The sequence below is a fragment of the Nipponia nippon genome, unplaced genomic scaffold, assembly GCF_047370975.1.
Source record: "Nipponia nippon isolate SJK-2023a ecotype South Korea unplaced genomic scaffold, ASM4737097v1 scaffold_1, whole genome shotgun sequence".
Lineage (NCBI taxonomy): Eukaryota > Metazoa > Chordata > Aves > Pelecaniformes > Threskiornithidae > Nipponia > Nipponia nippon.
Genome location: NW_028262290.1, coordinates 161046702 through 161065328, shown reverse-complemented (window position 1 = coordinate 161065328; position 18627 = coordinate 161046702). Strand labels below are relative to the sequence as shown.

At 40.0% G+C, this 18627-nt stretch overlaps 1 protein-coding gene across 7 annotated transcripts in view; it reads left to right on the top strand.

Annotated features, from left to right (window-relative positions):
• LOC104014886 (sodium channel protein type 5 subunit alpha) overlaps positions 1-16327 on the top strand; it is a 217260-nt gene extending 200933 nt beyond the window's left edge. For all 7 annotated transcript variants that reach the window (XM_087730822.1, XM_087730859.1, XM_087730851.1 and 4 more), the window contains 5 exons: positions 6368-6421; positions 7970-8107; positions 8853-8957; positions 9451-9721; positions 11502-16327. In XM_087730822.1, coding sequence (XP_087586948.1) covers positions 6368-6421; positions 7970-8107; positions 8853-8957; positions 9451-9721; positions 11502-12736 — 1803 coding nt within the window. In that variant the 3' untranslated portion in view covers positions 12737-16327. The remainder of the gene's footprint in view (positions 1-6367; positions 6422-7969; positions 8108-8852; positions 8958-9450; positions 9722-11501) is intronic.
• Positions 16328-18627: the final 2300 nt, after the last annotated feature.

Genomic DNA, 18627 nt, shown 5'->3' with positions numbered 1-18627 from the left:
AGAAACAAGAAGTCATGGTTCAGGAAGGACTGGTCATGCAGACAGTGTGCACCAGCCTTCCTGAACTGCTTGGGACTTCACTATACCCTGCTGGGAAAAAATGAAGTTACAGTACCTTCGGTTACTCAGCTGAAGTTATTGCATAAAGCTGGAGTCACAGAGGAATCTTAATTTACAGTCCTCTGCTTGCCGTCCGTGGACATGTTTGAGATGGACACTGGTGCCTCTCATTCTGATTCCTCACCTCATTTCCACCCACTAAACATAATGAGTCAGACTGAACCTAACTATGAAACGTGGTGATGATCATTAACTCCATACAGTCTGCTCTCTCTGGAAAGGTGGCGAGTGCATATCAGAGACTGTTGAGGTTCAAAGGTGATGGCAATATTTGATCTATAAAGACAGAAGTAAGCCACTTTTACAACCTTTTTCAGTAGCAAATGTAAAATATAGATAAACGGGTTGTATGCACAGAGATTTACTGTGTTGTGACACAGCACAACTTAATGGATAGAGCCACAGGAGACTCCATCTTATTTTCCAGGCTCTGCCGGTGGACTACGGAGTGATTTTAGACAAATTGCTTTGTGTTTCAATTCCGTGGGGCCCTCATGTGAAATAGTGGTAATGATACTTATTTCCATTCCTAATTTGCTCTGAAGCCTAGTGATGACAAGGGCTGCATACGCACTAGGAGTGTTTGTTGTGTTGCATTTTATGCACGTATTGTGAAACAAGTCCCTTGCTACTTCCTTGGACAGGGAGGTTACTGTCTTGAAGCGCCTGTGATGGCATTCCTTGCTTCTGGGATAAAAACTTCCATGCTGGGAGCTCAATTCAGTTGTCACATATATACATCCACCCTTTGCAACGTGGTAGGGTACTGCCCCAGGCCCCCACCTGCCCTTCCAAGAGGCAATGGGCCTCCCACAGGTCCCCCATCAGATCTGCCAGACCTTCTCCTTTCTGTGATGCAAATTTGCTTTCTCCCAGATCTTTTTTTCTCTGTCACAGATGCGTGAAATAGCTCCATGAAGTAGCTTTCTTTTCTTGTAGAAATGCTTATCCTTATATACTCTGTTCCTGGTACACATATGCTTGAGTTTGAGGTCTTCTGACTGCTGTCCATCGAGTCTTTTCTTTCATATCCTCTGGAAAGCAGAAAGGTTAGAATGGGCACAACCACTTTTGGTTCTTTCCATGACATAAAGTGAACTTGCTGAGAGCAAGAGCTTTTATCTTTTGCATGTAATTATGATATTCAGTTCACACATGTAGGGTAGATTAATTCATTTGGAACATCTTTAATTAGATTTTCTGTTCCATATAGTGCTTTCTTTGTCTTTTATTTAAACATCCAATCTAGCTGAGCAAAAATTTCCAGTTTTAAAGTATTATGCCTCACCTGAAGCCTCTTATCTCCTCCATGACTGAATAACAGATGCCTAGTTTGTTTGGTGAAAAAGCACCATCAGAGTAGTAGTTATTCCTTCCCCATTTCTTTTGTAAGAGTCAAGCTCCAGCTTTCTGAAAATTTGCAACTTTTCATAAATTGGCATTGCCTAAGGAGTATCCCGAAGCAGTCTCTTCTACTGTTCTACAGTATCAGGTCCTGGGCACTTGACACTGGTGACACTGGCTGCATTCAGCAAGTGGGACTGCCTTCTTTTGGGATCAGTGATGGCAGCAAAAACCTAACTGGTCATTAGGTGGATCTCGGCACATTTATGAAGGGATGGTCTAGTACTGCTCTTTTCCAGCCGAAAATGGACTTGATGACCCTGCAGGTTTCCTTCAAAACTGTGATCCTGTATTGGGTAGCAGAGAAGTAGGCTTTCCAGTTGCAGAAATACAAAAGAAGTACCATAAATGTACAGCCTGTGCAGGCTGGACAAACGGATTATGGCAGGAAATGAGAGAGCCCTAAAACCTTGCGCAGCTTCTATGTCAGGTGCTGGCTCCTTCTTCCAGGAGGAAGGGCAGGAGCCAGATGCCATTAGAGGATTGATTTTAACTTTCATCCTGCACCTGGAGCTCTTCTGTCTGCTGCTAACAACAGTCTTAAGCAATAAAGTGTAAAGATGACACCCACAGAGAAGGGGCCCAAACATCTGGATATCTTTTGCCAGACTCCAGCCGAGGAGTGTCGGTTACAGGTGCTCCTTGCCAAATAATCCTCCATATGGAGTCACATTTCATAAGCAAACTACCATAGGAACTGCAGGGGATCAGTTAACAGCTCAGCTCTCCTAAAGAGACAGACACATTGATGCATCTTTGTGCATGCTGAGACAGTGCGTAGCAATGATGAGATAAGCATTTTGGTTACAACCCTCTGGGATCCAAAATAGGAGCATTTAAGTGGGACTTGTCTTTTGACTGTTGACATTTTCAGCTGCTGCAACACACCCTTTAATCAACTCTGAAGTTACCTTTGGATGCCTGAATGTGTCTGAAAATCCAAATGGAAATACATAAAAAAAAAATCTGTCTGCCTAGTGTTTTGTCTTCACTTCTACAGCATCCTTGAAAGAAATGAGAAGTTCCTACTATGGAAACTTTAAGGCTTACTACTATCCAGAGGCAAACTTTCTGACAATGTAGTTGAGAACTGCATGAAACTTTCCCCAAATATCCTTTGCTCTTTTCCTACCTTGTTTAGGATCCATCATGTTGTTCTGAAGGTACCACTTTGAATTAATGAGCCTGAGAAAACATTCATGTGAAGTGGTCAGTCAAGTTTTGAGCTTCTCCGACTAACAAACACACTGTCTCACAACAGATTACTAAAATAGGAGGTAATCTCTGCTCACTCTACAAGCAAGAGAAATGCCTCATTCACGAGGAGGAAAAGATCTTTATTATCACGACTTAGTAATTTGCAAGAGGGATGATTCACTCTTCTGGGGATTTAACATCCTTAACACCCTAATCTATTAGGAAAAAATTATTGCTACAACCCAGTGCTTCAGTAATGCGTTTTTCTATATTCCCAGAATTGCTTTGAAGATCACAGCACCTATGTTCTATAAATCTGTATTTGAGCTGAACAAAGAAATATCTTAAATTTCCAGTAGGAGTTTTGCATTTCCCTTGAAGAATCTTTCCCTTCATGTTATGATCACCTCCACATACTTTTTTGCAACGTGTCTTGAAATTTCAGCAATCTATTGAAGAACACCAAGAAAACAAGTGGTCTCTCACACAGCATCTGGCTTGCTTGGAAAAGTTCTCCTTAGACAGGAACAGACTTACATCCAACATGTTCTACAACTTTTTATCACTCTGGGACTCCAGATAAGGAATGGGAAGATAACAGAAGCACTCCTAGACCAGGACAGCAATCAGGAGCTGTAGAGTTAAATCAACCCCTCATGCTGGGTTCAAAGTCATGACTGAGCTCATAAATCAGCTACAAAATGGTCATGAGACAGCAGCGTGTGTCTAAAGTTACTGAGTTAAATGATCTCTTGCACTTCTGTAAACTGTAATGCTATCTTTTACTTTCACTGTGGATGCAAAATGTGCAAAAATTCTGTGCTTCTGAACAAACCCTAAATTGGTGCTCCAGGGTAGATTTCTCCATGTGTCCCGAGATCAGGAGTAAGCAGTATTTCCATGAGGAATTACTGGTGGAAATTCAAGGAGAGCAGAGGCAGTGCCCTTGGAGCCCACATAGCCCAGCACAGTGCAGGCTTCTGGGGTGCTTTGGTGGGTCCAACACTCAGTGGTGCCCTTCCAAGCAAATAGTCTTAATGCAAAATAAATGTAAAAGGAATATTCAGTATAAAACTGCTCCGATGGTAAAATGGAACAAACAAAAAAATTCAACAGAAAAGCCAGCAGACAGTGGAGTTAGCATAGCCAACTTAAATATGTGTAGTTTGATTGTACTGTTGGTGGCTCTGTTTTAGCTTTCAGAAGTTTCTCTCACCAATAGTAATGCTTAAAGAAGTAATTGTAAGACCAGTATTTCCGCCGTCATAAGCACCCGTTTTTATTGCACTATTGCAGTCCTTTTCTAGAAAAAAAAATCCCCCTAGCAGATTCAAAGGCTTGTTTTATTTTAAGGCACCATTTGGTTATACAATAAATGGTTTGAGGGCAGCTAGTGCCATCCCACCTATCCTCCTCCCCACTAATTTACTGTGTTGCAGCTCTAACCACCAGTCAAATAACAAAATGTAATCCCATCCCAAGATGAGTTTATCGGTAGATAATCTCATCACATGACAGTTTCAGTAGAAAATGGTGTTTCTCTGGATAGCTTCCAGGCAGGATAATATCACAAACACTCCCATGAAGATTTTGTCACTTCCTTATCCAGAGTGTAAGTGGTTACTAATTCCAGATAAATAATTTCTTTCCCCAGTGTTATATTTCTTTCATTCTCAGTATCTTTTACCCTCTGCAGATGAAGTGTCTAGGGAAGCTTTCCAGAAGCCCCATGGATTTTTAATTCTCTTACTTCTGGACAACTGGGAAAAACAGAAAATCACAGTACTTCATTCTCTTAATATTTATTTTTTGTCAGATCACTTCATCATCTATTATTGCTATAAACCACTGTGCCTTGCAGTAGTGTCTCTTGTGTCTGTGGTACACATCAAGGAGTAAAATAGCTACTCAAGAGAAAAGATTTCCTCCCAAGTGGGAGAAAAGTACAGGCTAAGATCATATCGTTTTGTGCCACGGGGAAAAGGATTTCTTGTTTCATCCCGTCCACCCTTCCTGAATGGCACTTTGAGCTGGAAGCTGCAAGCAACTGTAATGACACCAGGAAATCTTTCATCAGATTAGAAAGAGAACCTCAAAAAAGGAAAATATTAGAACAGTTAAGGAGGATCATCATGACAGGTTCAAATAATTATTTGTTTCAATAAAACTGCTGATCATTCCTATAAACACTTTACATCTAAAGTGTTTTTTAACACACAGTATCATGGAATAGATTTTCCAAAGGGTTCTGGTTTGCGGGGTTTAATCTCTTTCAACCAGCAGATAAAAATGAATGCAACCTTTCAAACATTATATATACTTTCATGAGAAATACGGTTAACCTCTTGTACCACATTTTCCCTTTGCTCAGTAGCCTTCAGAGGGAAATGGTAAGGCAGCGCTACCTCCAGGATTTAATTTAATAATAGAGAATGTATAATGGAGCATTTCTAAAATCTCTGGATGTACCTAGCTCAACGCAAATGCTTGGGCTTCCCCTGGGAACCACTGGCCAAATTCCTATTAGCATTATCTGGAATTGCGTGCCTGCACACCACGGTGAAAATTCAACCTAAGTGACAGTAGGATTAAAAAAAAAAATTGAGCATGGATCTTTCAGGCATGCTAGTGTAAATCCGATTAAATCAATAAATCTAAAAATGCCTCATTCGCTGCTCACACCAATTTTAAATCCAGGGTAAGTCTAAATGGGTCAGAAGTCAAATGAGAAACAACCCCAGAGGACTAATATAAAGGTAATGTGGCTTAGGCCAGAGTCAGATCTAATGCCAGGTATGTTTGGCGTCAGGCTGTGTCTAATGAGAGGCATATATTGAGAGCAGAGAGTCATGTTTTTGATACAGAATAGTAAAAATCACTTCTGCATGTTTCTCCTAGGAGTATTGTCACTGCTCTTTCTCCACTGCAGGTTCCAGTAACAGGCACTGACTTCTGTGGAGTCCCTCCTTGTTTAAACAATTAGAAAAATAATAATTAGAAACCCTGATTTAAAGGAAGAAAATCTGAACAGTAAAGCAGATGGCGTTTCCAGGGCCAGACTCACAGCAGGTGTTGATTGCCTTTGCTCCTTTCAAGTCAGCTGTGATTTATGTGTCTCCCTGGGCTTTGACATTGCCTTAATTTACCCCATTTTAAAGGAGGGCAGAATCCAAGCTTCAGTGGGATCCTACAACATAGTCACTGCCCATCAGTCTGAACAAGCAATATGGATGGGACCCATCTCACCTGGTCTGAGACTTGTGCAGGACAGCACTCTGAGTTGTCCTGTGTAGCCATATCTCTTAGTTACTTGAAATTCTTAAGGTTAAAACTTCCAAAGATTGAATTGCCGTGTTTTGTCTCCTTTTTAAAATCTCTTTTAAAAACCTCTGCTTTATCACTACAACTGCAGAAAATCAGAAAACATGAATAAGAGAATCCAGGAGAAAACCGTTCTGTAATGATTTTAAATGTCTAAATGAACATAAACCCATAGATACATATTACTTAGAGAGGCAATTCATTAACTGGGAAGAACACACTCAACATCATTGCATTTTGAAAACTCATCACAGAGGTGATGGCATCATTTCAAGATATGCCTATTTAAGATGCTTAATTGTGTATTTTGTGGGGTTTTTTTCAGGCCACATTTAAAGGTTGGATGGACATTATGTATGCAGCAGTGGATTCACGAGAGGTAGGTCACTACAGAGAAATTAATAATTTCCTTTTCCATTGACTTTTGCATCATTCATGGTGTTTAACAACAACAGCAACAAAATACATGCAGGTTGCCAGCCCTTGTCTTACTCTGGTTGAGATAGTTGCAGACCTTCATTTTTAGCAGCTGGTACTGAGGCATCGTGACCCTGAGATCAGAACAAATGCAGCCCTTAGTTCTACACAACTGATTGATCTACTCATACTGCAAAATTCCCAGCACAGGAGGCATCCCCAGAGTGAGACTGAGTCTACCAAAAACCTAAATTCTCCTCTCTGTTTCTTCCACTCTCCCCGCTGACTGCCATATTTTCCACAGATCTAACTTGTGATAACTGGAAACTCTTTAAAAGCATTGAGTTTAAGTTACATCCCCTTGTAATCCCCATCCTCAGCCCCCACTATATCTTCACTTTCAGCAAGTTTCTTCTCTGTAACCAGCAGCTCCACTCAAGGAGGGTGGAGGAGCTCCTGGCAGGGAAAGCGGCTGGTATGAACTTCCAGCTCTGGCTTGAGATGTGCTGGAGCTCTGGGTATTGGTGACTGCCCTGCGCTGGCAACCAGTTCCTACCTACATCCCATTCAGCTTTCAGGTTTCCTTAAAAAAAAAAAAAAAGGGGGGCTTTTTCCTTGCTATATCACACATGGTTTAGTTTTGTTGTTGTTGCTCTTTTAATAATATTAAACGAACAAGATTACACTGAGTACTGGGAATTTGGCAGTCTGAATTGAGTAACAGGGAGTCGAGCCCTAAATGGAGGAATAAGGGGTGAAAAAACCTCATGACATCAAAGGAGTGGAGAATTAGCTTTGCATAACACAGCTCATGATGTTGATTTATTCTTGTATTACATGTACACGTGTGTGTATCGTCCCTGCTACTGAATGAAACACATGGGTTACACATGAGAAAATACGGCATTTAGGGAAATGTGAGCTTCTGGCACCTTGGTTAGATACCTGGAGCTGGTGGGGCAAATCTGAGCATTTTTGCCAAATGTGGTACATGTGATTTTAGGCTATTTGACTGCATTGCTCAGTCCTTCAGCAAGAGATCTTATTCATTCCTACCCTTCATAAAAGAAAAATTGTACTTCTAAATACACTGACTCTCAATACAGTGGTTTTAAGTAACATTTAATTATACTGCAATCATACTTATGGTTTTTATAAGTACCATCAGTTCATATAAGATTAGGGCTAATCAGAAAATGGATTCTTTTCCCCTTCTGGGTTCAGACTGAGAATATTTTATAGGATTTATTCTGAAGTTGCACTTTCTGAAGCAGTGTGATTGCTGTGACAGTGTTGTGAAATGTAGCTGAAATGACCATGGCATTGCAGATGCCAGTAGTAAACTTCAAACAGAGACCGTGGAGCGCTGACTCTGCTAGTGGGAGTTGTTACACTGTTTTTCCTGTTTCATAATCTTTATTGCTGATGGACAGTTTTCTTCTAACTGCATTAATATTGTGATATGTGCAGAGATGGTGTCATTTTCGCTTTTTCCCTTTTCCCTTTGCAGTGTGAGGAGCAGCCTGAATGGGAATGTAATTTATACATGTACCTGTACTTTGTGATTTTCATCATCTTCGGGTCTTTCTTCACATTGAACCTCTTCATTGGTGTCATCATTGACAATTTTAACCAACAAAAGAAAAAGATAAGTAGTGCATATGTTACGCATCACCTTGTGATTGCTGCAGAGACCAGGGCAAGGGATAGACTTATAAGCAGTGGCTTTGCCACATTAGCCTCAAGATTAGCATTGACAGAACAGCTGCAGAAAACCCCTTGCAGGACTTTTACAAAAGCACAGTTGCGGCAGCCCCAAATGTCCCCACAGGATGAGCATCCTGAAAATACAGGCTGGGGGATTATATTCCCCACAGAAAGCAGTGAAGCAGCTCCATGCAGATGGGATCTCTGGCACAAACTCTGCCACAGAGGCACAGACTGCCCTGCTGTCCCCGATGCACTAACACCGCCGTCCCTCAGAGCAGTGCAACCTGTTCTCCTCAACCCATCGCCTCCCTGCCCCAAGGTGCAGCCAGGGTCAGGGAGGAGCAGCCTGGCCTGAGAGCTGTGTTTCTCACTGTTTTGTAGGCTCTAAACAAAGGGTTGAGGTTCTTTTATTTTCCCCTCCCGCTCTGGACCTACCTTGAGTGCAGACAGAATCCGAGTCTTGCTCCTCCTTGGTTGCCTGCACTGCTCTGTGTCTCCTGCCCTTCACCTCCATGCAATAAGCAGCTCCCAGCACTGCATTTCATCAAGCCCTTCTTAGATATTTTGATGAAAGCTACATGAAAAGGGAAATAAGAACGTAGAAGAGGATGCAGCCCTGAACTTTGGATGGAGGCAGTGGACCTCTTTTCATCAAAAGTAATAGCTTTATTCTCACCCTATACTTAGGTGGCCAGGATATCTTTATGACAGAAGAACAGAAAAAGTATTATAATGCAATGAAAAAGTTGGGATCTAAGAAACCTCAAAAGCCGATTCCAAGGCCACTGGTAAGAATGGCATAATTCAGTTGTACTATGTGTAGTAGCTGAATATTTATTTAATAGAATGAATGCAATTGAACTTCCCAGTGTAGGAAGAGTGATTGCTTCCAGATGAAAGCCACTTAGTATTTACATGTTTTGATTTTGGACAGTATTTGCAAGTCCAGTGACCTGTGTGGTACAAAATTCCCATTGTTCTGCAATATTGACTAAAAGGCCAATTTACATATGTAGTCATGGCAGTGGCCACATGCCTGCATTGAATGAATTCATGGCCCCAGTCCAAGGTCTTTTTTCAATAGTTTCAAGAATCATTAGGAGTAAATGGGTTTGAAAACTCTATCATCCAACCATTCGTCATCATCTTTATGTTTATGAAGTTCTAATCTGAAGCAGTACATTGTCTATTTTCCTCTAGTTTCTGATCAATCAGGAGACAATGACGTCATCATTTTGACACAGTTCAAATTTCCTAACTAAATCTTCTCCTTTCCTCCAGAACAAATATCAAGGTTTTATTTTTGATGTCGTCTCAAAACAAGCCTTTGATGTCTCCATCATGATTCTCATCTGCCTTAACATGGTTACGATGATGGTGGAAACGGATGACCAAAGTCAAGAAAAAGTGAACATCCTCCATAAAATCAACATGCTTTTTGTTGCCATCTTCACCGGGGAGTGCATCATCAAAATGGTGGCTCTGCGACACTACTACTTCACCAATGGCTGGAACATATTTGACTTTGTCGTCGTGATTCTGTCTATCGTAGGTAGGTGAATCTGGATTTTCACTCAAACTCCAAAGTTAAAAAGGCAGACCTAAATTTAATTAGACAAAGTTGAAGGCTTCATGCAATAAAATACACTTTCAACTCAGAGAATTAGTTCCTAAGCCTATGTTTGATATTTAAATAATACAACATAATACTGCCTAATAATAACTTGTGTGATCAGTGAAGCTATAAGGTTTATCACACCACACTTAATGGTTTCTGGTGATAAAACATGGTCCAGAACTGGCACCATGCACTTAAACCCAGTTCTGCATAACAGCCAGAGACAGAGAAGTAAAAAAGCCACATGAAAAGGGCACATGCAGACTGCTATTGTTTTTCTACTTACTTTTTATTACCTTAGTGTGAAATAGCCCTTCAGGGCACATTTGGGCAAGTGCAGTGAGTCTGGCTGTTCTCAGCCCTTTTGTCTCTGGAGCTCCAAATCCTCATCTACCCAAGGGACGAAACAGAGAGACATGGTTTTATTGTTAATTTGTGCCTTTTGTTGTTCTGCAGCCCCAACCATAGATCATAGGTTAGGTGCTACAGGAGTGCAGGTCAAATGTGAATCTGAAGTCCTGCCAAAAGAGTTTTCACAACGTGGGAAATAAAGTAGCAACTAAAAGATGATCAACTGATCCAGTGAGCAGAAGGAACTCAGAAATTTGGCTTTTCCAATATAGTTTCCATTTTGAAGGAAGGAAGAGGTGAAAGTAAAACTGTCACGTTAGGAAAACGGAGCCATCATCTCATTGACTGATGCTTCTGTTGCTCTAAACTCACTCTGGTGGACCAGAGAGCCTGCAAGGTCCCAATGCAGGAGATCCCTAGTGCCCAGAGCGCAGCCTGTGCTTTGGGGCCCTTGGATCAGCCAAGACCACGTGGATTTCAGATTTGGGTCACCCAGGGAACATCACTACCATACAGCTGTCATCAGAGCCTTGATGCTGGATGCTCAGGATATGCCCATAGCAGCCGGTTAACCAGAGCTGTCACGTTTGTCATAGGGCTGCCCCATGATCAACTAGGTTGTTTCAGTGTCAGAGGACTTGGGCCATGTGAGTGAGACCTCTCCCGGGCTGGGCTGGGAGACATGAGCTCAGCACAGCTCAGTGCAACCAGGGACTGTTGGCATTAGACAATCCGGACCAAGCTACTCTGTTTCTGCAGGAACAGTTTAGCTACAGAGATGCAAGCTCATTTCCTTGCTAGTACAATCTTAGCCCTTAGTTCCCTCCCAGCCCATCAGGGAAACTGGAAAAATTAATAAGCAAACAACCAACCAAGTGGATTTCCAGTAGAAACCTGCACTGTTCTGGTGGTGGCTCGGAAAACCAGGTCCAGCTCACCAGCTTTTCAGTGCTGACTCACAAACACTTTACAGACAAAAATATTGTCAAATCAGAAAAATTCTGACCAGTTACACTCAGGATAAATGGCTCAGGTGACCAAAAGTCTTGACCAAAAATCGTGACCAAAAGCTGCAGATAGGTATGTCCCATCTGAGTTGATCCTGATTTCTCATTCCCAATAGACTGTCTTTCCCTCAATAAAAATACGGCTACTATTGACACCTTTGCTCATAGCCTCAAAAGTCTGCATGGATTAAATAGGCATGAAAACACTAATGACAATGCCATTCCCTTTATTATAGGTCTTCCAGTTTGGGGAACTTTTCATTGATTTTGTCCATAACCCTGACTGATTTCTTTAAAGGGAAGCCTGGGATTATTTCCCATGTACTAACTCACTGTTTGTTTCTTTTCTTTTCAAGGCACCGTACTTTCTGACATCATCCAGAAATATTTCTTCTCTCCCACACTCTTCAGAGTCATTCGCTTGGCTCGGATTGGCCGGATCCTAAGACTTATCCGGGGAGCCAAAGGAATTCGAACTCTCCTGTTTGCCTTAATGATGTCCCTACCTGCTCTGTTCAACATTGGCCTCTTGCTTTTTCTGGTCATGTTCATTTATGCCATTTTTGGCATGGCTAACTTTGCCTATGTTAAGAAGGAGCATGGGATTGATGACATGTTCAACTTCCAAACCTTTGCTAACAGCATGCTCTGTCTCTTCCAAATCACAACGTCAGCTGGCTGGGATGGTCTTCTCAACCCTATTTTAAACACTGGACCACCGTATTGCGACCCAAACCTTCCGAATGCAAATGGTTCAAAGGGAGACTGTGGAAGCCCTGCCGTAGGGATTTTATTCTTTGTTACTTATATCATTATATCATTTCTCATTGTTGTAAACATGTATATAGCCATTATTTTAGAGAACTTCAGTGTAGCCACTGAGGAAAGTACAGAGCCTCTAAGTGAGGATGATTTTGATATGTTCTATGAAATCTGGGAGAAGTTTGACCCTGAAGCCACTCAGTTTATTGAGTATTCTGCACTTTCAGACTTTGCAGATGCACTGTCAGAACCTTTGCGCATAGCGAAACCAAACAAAATCAAACTCATAGCAATGGACCTCCCCATGGTTAGTGGAGATAGGATCCATTGCTTGGATATTTTGTTTGCTTTTACAAAAAGGGTGCTAGGAGAATCTGGAGAGATGGATGCCCTTAAAATACAGATGGAAGAAAAGTTCATGGCAGCGAATCCGTCTAAGATCTCTTATGAACCGATTACAACAACTCTCAGACGGAAACAAGAAGAGGTCTCTGCCATCGTCATCCAGCGGGCCTACAGGAGACATTTGTTTCGGCGCTCCATGAAGCAGGCATCTTACTTGTACCGGCACAGGACTTTTGAGGGCAGCATCCTCGAGGACGATGCACCCGAGAAGGAGGGTCTTATTGCATTCATGATGAACGAAAACTACGGCAGGCCAATAGACAAATCAGAAACTCTGTCCTCTACGTCTTTCCCTCCATCCTACGACAGTGTCACCAGAGGTACGAGTGATAATCTCCAGCTGAAGATGACAGACTCGAGCAAAAGCGATGAGGCTATAGATTGTCTTCTCTCGCCGGACAAGGATAAAGAATCAATTGTTTAAATGTTTGTTTAGAATGCTTTAAAATATTGTTTACAGAATGTAATGCTGTAACTACACAATGATTGAAGCAGCCTTCTTATTAAAAATTAGTTGCAAAAGAAACAATGGAGTTTTTACCCTTAACTACAGGAGTCTAATAAGTCATATAACCTTTGACCCTGCTCTTTTTGACTTGGCTCAATATTTATATTTATATATGCACAGGAAGAATCTTTGCAGGGTCATAGCTGTTATATCAATGGTGTGAATAAGAATATGCTAGACTGTAAAACAGTAAACACAGTGTATATCTATCCACAGATAAAGCCTGGCTGTATACATTCATTTAAGGTCTTACTCATATTAGTGTGTTTACTTACGGCGATGTATGACCTTGCATTCTAAAAAGAAAAAAAAAATATCACAGCTGCTGTAGCAAAATGTAACACTTACTGTATATGTTGTGAATGGTCTTTCATAAATTTATTATATTTGATATTTTTTTACTTAAAAAAAAAAGTCTCTTTTTCCATGGAGATTAATGATCCTTACACTCTTCATGATGAACTCTGAGTCAAGGTAATAGGAACTTGTGGGATCCCCATCATTTCAAGAGGAAAGTTGTTGCAAAGTAAACTATCAAATTAGCAACATTTTAACTGTTTATTACACTAAGCCCTCCCTCTTGGGACTTGCAACTGCTCATCAGCAGAAATACAAAAAGCAGAGGAGGAAATGATGTCAAAATAATGAGAGAAATGGCTTGTTCTATCCTTCAGGAAACTAGACAGTAATGGATTCTGTTTGTAAAACTGTTAATAAAAGCACTAATTTTTTAGTATGTTTCAAGCATCTGCTTTGAATACCGCAATCAAACTCGCCATAGAAGTAGTGCATCATGTTTGTGTGTAGTGCTCCAAAGCACCATCTACGCCGGCAAAGTTTCTGTTAAGGTAGTGGGATAGGTTGTGTTTTCCCCAGGAACACTGAGCTAAGCAGCCTTATTGGAAACTGCGTGCATCAGTATTACTCCAAAACTACTACTACTACTGCTATTACTACTACTAAAAACAACACCAATTGGACCATGCAGAACGGCTGCAACAGTGTGATCAAAAAGGTGGGAGGGGAATTGCCTCTGGATCTGTACGTAAATTTTGAGGTTTTGAATCCTTTCTACTCAGTATCCATCTTTCATTTTCTCAGACCATACCGTTAGATTACTGGAGAAGGACAAGAAATACAGGAACCAATAAAAAGAATCTACTAGAAAATAGATATGTCCTCATTCCTGTAGGCAAAGTGATATTTACAGTCGATGTGTCCATCAGCTTCAGGCCAAAGAAATGACAACGGGGTGAAAGGTGGATGTGTGGCTGTAGAGAAGTATTAGAGGTTTTACATGCTAATATAGATTATTATTTATTATTAAACTTTCAGCCTCGATAGAATGTGAAAAGGTATTTATGGAATACAGAGACAAGTCCATCATTACAGACAAGTTATTTCTTTTTCACCTTCAGACTGATTGTACTTGGGTTTGGTTGGACTTCATGGAAAATCTCGAGATTTCTGTAATGAGCCATTGCACTTTAAGGAAGAGTAATTGTGCTTTTCACCTGGAGAAGCAAAGATATCAAGAATGTATTTAAGGTGTATTGTCATTGACATTTAGTTACATCCCAGGTTGTAAAGGAGTCAAAATCCACATGGGGTTGGCAACAAGAATTAAAGTAACATGTTACAGTCAAGTTTATCTATGGCCATTGTTACCTGTCCTCTAAACAAGTCAGAATATGTAAAGACAACATGTCAAAAGGATGATGATGTATCTGTGTAAATATGGGCTAATATATTCTCTCCATTCATTGAGAGGTGTCTCAGGCATTCACTTGAGAGTGGTCTATCGGTTAATTCAGAGGATTTGCCATCAGGATTCCTGGGGTCTATTCCTGATTCTTACTACATGATTTTTAGGCAAATAATTTAACCTATCTGTGCCTCAGTTTACCCATCTGTAAAATGGGGATAATAATACTTACCTACCTCACAGGTGTGTTGTATGACTTTCTGGTTGCAAAGTGCTATAAGGGAATGAAAAGTACTATATAAGGGAATGAAAAGTACTATATAAGTATTATTATAATCATGCTCTCTTGCCCTTTTAACCCCATGTCTATGGTGTATAACATAGGGCTGTTCCTCCAGGGATTTTGTTGCCTTTAAATCTTGTATGTAATTAGATTCTAACTTAAGGGAACTACTCTTTGTTCCTTAAAGTGAAAACACTCTTTATTCTGTCCTCTCTCCCCACCCCTAACCCCCCCACAAAAAACCAAAATTGCTCAAGGCTTCTCAAATTAGAGAAACTTTATACAGATTCCCTGTGTATTTATGCTGTAATGTTATTCTGACTGTACATATCACCCAGAAAGAGTATGCGATTTTTATATTTATATGCATATATATATACACACATACGTATATCTATACATATATATGTACCTTGTGAGTTTATAGAGTGGCTGACACTCAGAGGACACGACTTACTGATTAAAATGTTTTCTTCTCAATGGGATTTATTGATCATTAGCAATGAGCTGCTGCCTGTAATGAAACTGTTTAATTAGAAAATAGTACATTCATTACTTGCTGAACAAGCATTTATTGGCTGACAACTGGTAAAATTATTTTCTTTTCAAAGCTTTAGAATAAAAGAGAGGGAAAAATACTAAGAAAAAGGAGCATTTCTTATGTGATTTTTTTCACATACAATATAAACTATTCAAAACCCAAGGAAAAAGGCAGCCTGCACTCAGCAGTGCAGTGTTGGTCATGTTTTAAAAAGTATTTTAATTATTTGCAACTTATATTAGAAAATATTCAACTGATATTCTTCTTAAGGGTCAGGCCCAGTAATGAATGGGATGTAATGGGTTGATTAACTGGTCACTGATTATATTAGAGAAGAGCTCTTCCTCTGGTCATTTCACCCTTGCATTGAACATTTTATTATATCATTGCTGTGAGACTGTATAGTACTGATGCAATTACAGATGGTTCCATCTTCTACCCAAAACCTGTAAAAAAAAAAAATCATAATGCAAAAAAATCTGAAAGAGGGTCTTAACTATAGATGTTTACAGTGCAACTTTCTAAAACTGAATTGTAAATTAATTTCAAAACCTTTGTAATTGGAAGGTTGGTTTTCTATTGGGTTTTCTATTGTTTTGTGGCACATTTCTTTAGAGTTGAAGAGAGAATGGTATCTTTATATGGTATGCAGAACTCCCCTTAAAAACTTCAAATAACCTCACTTGCAGATCTTTATTAATGGAGATGCCGATCTGAATCTAGCAATGATACAACCTCCCGGTGCAGTGATTTAGTTAAAGACAGTAACTCAATAGTTGGCCCACGCTGTCTATAAGCATGGTGAGTGCTACCATTTTTTCTGTTGATTTGTTCAATAAATGCTACCACATGAATCACCCAAGCTACGAAAAGAGCAAGGAAAATATCAGCCAATATCATAGGACATATTAAGCTCTTTGTACCTGGAAAAATTCAAGTTTATTATGTTCTTTATTAAATAAATAAGGATAACAAATATTTCCTGTGCCTTTTTTTTGTTTTGTTTTGTTATTTTATAAACATTTATGTTATTATTTCGCTGACTTTTTCAGCACATCTGTTTGCGAAATGCATGGTGACTTTTGTTAGAAGGCAGGCTTGTCAATGAAAACCCCTCCAGTTCATCTTGCATATTAAGGCTAACTACAGGGCATTAAAAGCTTGAGCCAAAGCTTGTTGAAATCGATGGAGAATTTCTGGGTACTTCAGATTAATTTGAGAGAGACCCAAAAGCTTCTCTTCAAAGACAGTAATTTATAAGATGAGCCCAGCATTTATATTTCAACCCATCTTGCCTGGTAGAATTATCTGGAGGAAGGTTTTTTTCTGCAAACATGGGATCCCACCAAGAGATTAACAAAAAATACATAAATGAGATTTTCTTAAAGTAATATGGATGTCTTTCCAGTTTAATTATATTGATTTGCATTTTGGTTATTATTATATTACTTACATGTTAAAAATCATACTAAACAAAGACTAACATCCTTCCCAACACATGCATGCCTTAATCCTGGAAGGATCTTCAGAAGGGGCACAGATGACCCTCTGCTGTTATCAGCATTGATTGAATCAGCCTTATCTTCATCTAGGCTAGTACCAATTTTGTTACCCTGTTTCAGTGCTCTGATTTCTATTTAAACACAGCAGGTTCCTAATCCTATTAAAACAGAACAAAATTGAGCTGGTTTAAACTGCAATGAAAAAGTCCATTCAGTCCTTTGAATTAGTTTAATAAAATCAGTTTATAGTCATGTTTTACATTAACCTGGGGCAGTCTGACTTGTGCAAAACTTTTTTTTTTTTTTTTAAATTAGCCTTTGCTGAGATGTGTCATATAGTAATATGACTTCTGAGTAATCATGTGTATAGAATAAATCTGTCTGGAAAATTTTCAGCAAGATATTTTTGGTTGGAAGGAGCAGTTTGCTGAAACGAGAACTCTCTGTGGAGACAAGTTCAGGTTAGTTAAGGAAATTCCTAGTTAGAATTTGTGGTCAAAATTCCCATGGGAAGCAAATTCAGGGTCATAATCCCCACTATGAAAATTCTCATGCCTAGATTATCAGAATAACCTAACTCCTATACATGTGTTCCCATCACTGTCCTAGGGGCTGCTTTGGGTTACAAGGCTCTCTTTATTTTCATGCAGATCTTGGCAAAGTTTCTAAAGGCTTTTGGATTTTCCATTTTTCAGGATGAAATTTCAAAAAATATTGACCATTTTTGCCAAAGGGATTTCTTATTTTCCAGGCCTTGGCAAGGAACCTGGAGGACTGGCTCCTCAGTTAATGCAAACTTTCATAGTTTTTTTTTTTTTAAATCAGTCAAATTATCTTGATTTTACAAAGCAGCAGATCTATTAAATCCAACCTATGCAAAATTCCTGAGATGAGAGTCAGGGCCTGCAATTTCCAGATTCATCTTGAGATTTTTTTTTAGTGGTTTCAGTTCCTTTTTACTTTTGATGCGAATTGTCTTACTAAATACCAGGATCATTTTGGAAATAAGTAAGTCTGCACGAAGACAGACAGTTACAGCAACGCAGGCAAACTCAGGGAGTGTTCTTAGAAAAAGCCACACATTAGCAGCTTGCTTTAAATCTAAAGAGAATTTTTATAATCATCAAAAGTTGCTGTAGGAAAAGGAAAAATAAAAAACAAATGCTTTTCAGCGCAAAGCCTCCGCTGAGCTCTAGTATTAAAGGACGGCCATGTAGGATGACAGTAACTGTCGTGTTGCTGACAACAGCAATGCATTTTTCTGCTGTGTGCTGGGGTGCTGAGACAAGAGCAGAACTGGATTTAAAACAAGAGAAAATAGACAGGAGCACAGCACAAAAAAAAAAAAAAAAAAAAGAAATACCAAATGCTTGCGAAACGGCTGCTTCTTCATGTCAATTCTCCCAGCGAGCTGTGAAAGACCGGCCGCGCCGCGTGAAGAACAAACATGGAAATCCTTTGAGTGTTTACATATTGCAAAGAAATAGCAGCCGTGTCAAAGGGAAAGCATGTGAAAGCAAATAGTCTAAGGGGAATAGCTATTGGCAGTGAGCAAAAAAATGCTTCGGAGTCAAACGTCACCGATAACCCCACGAGGGCTGGAGGTGTTGGGCTGCAGTGTGGGTATGGGTTTGTCAGCACCTCCGCCAGAGCTATTTTAGCCAGCTGACAAACAGGACTTTGAGCAGCTCCTGGCCCGTGTGCTTTTGCCGCGACAAAGTTTCTGAGACTGCTGCCGCGGTTGTTGCCCCTGGAGTCTCATTGCTTTATGTTGGG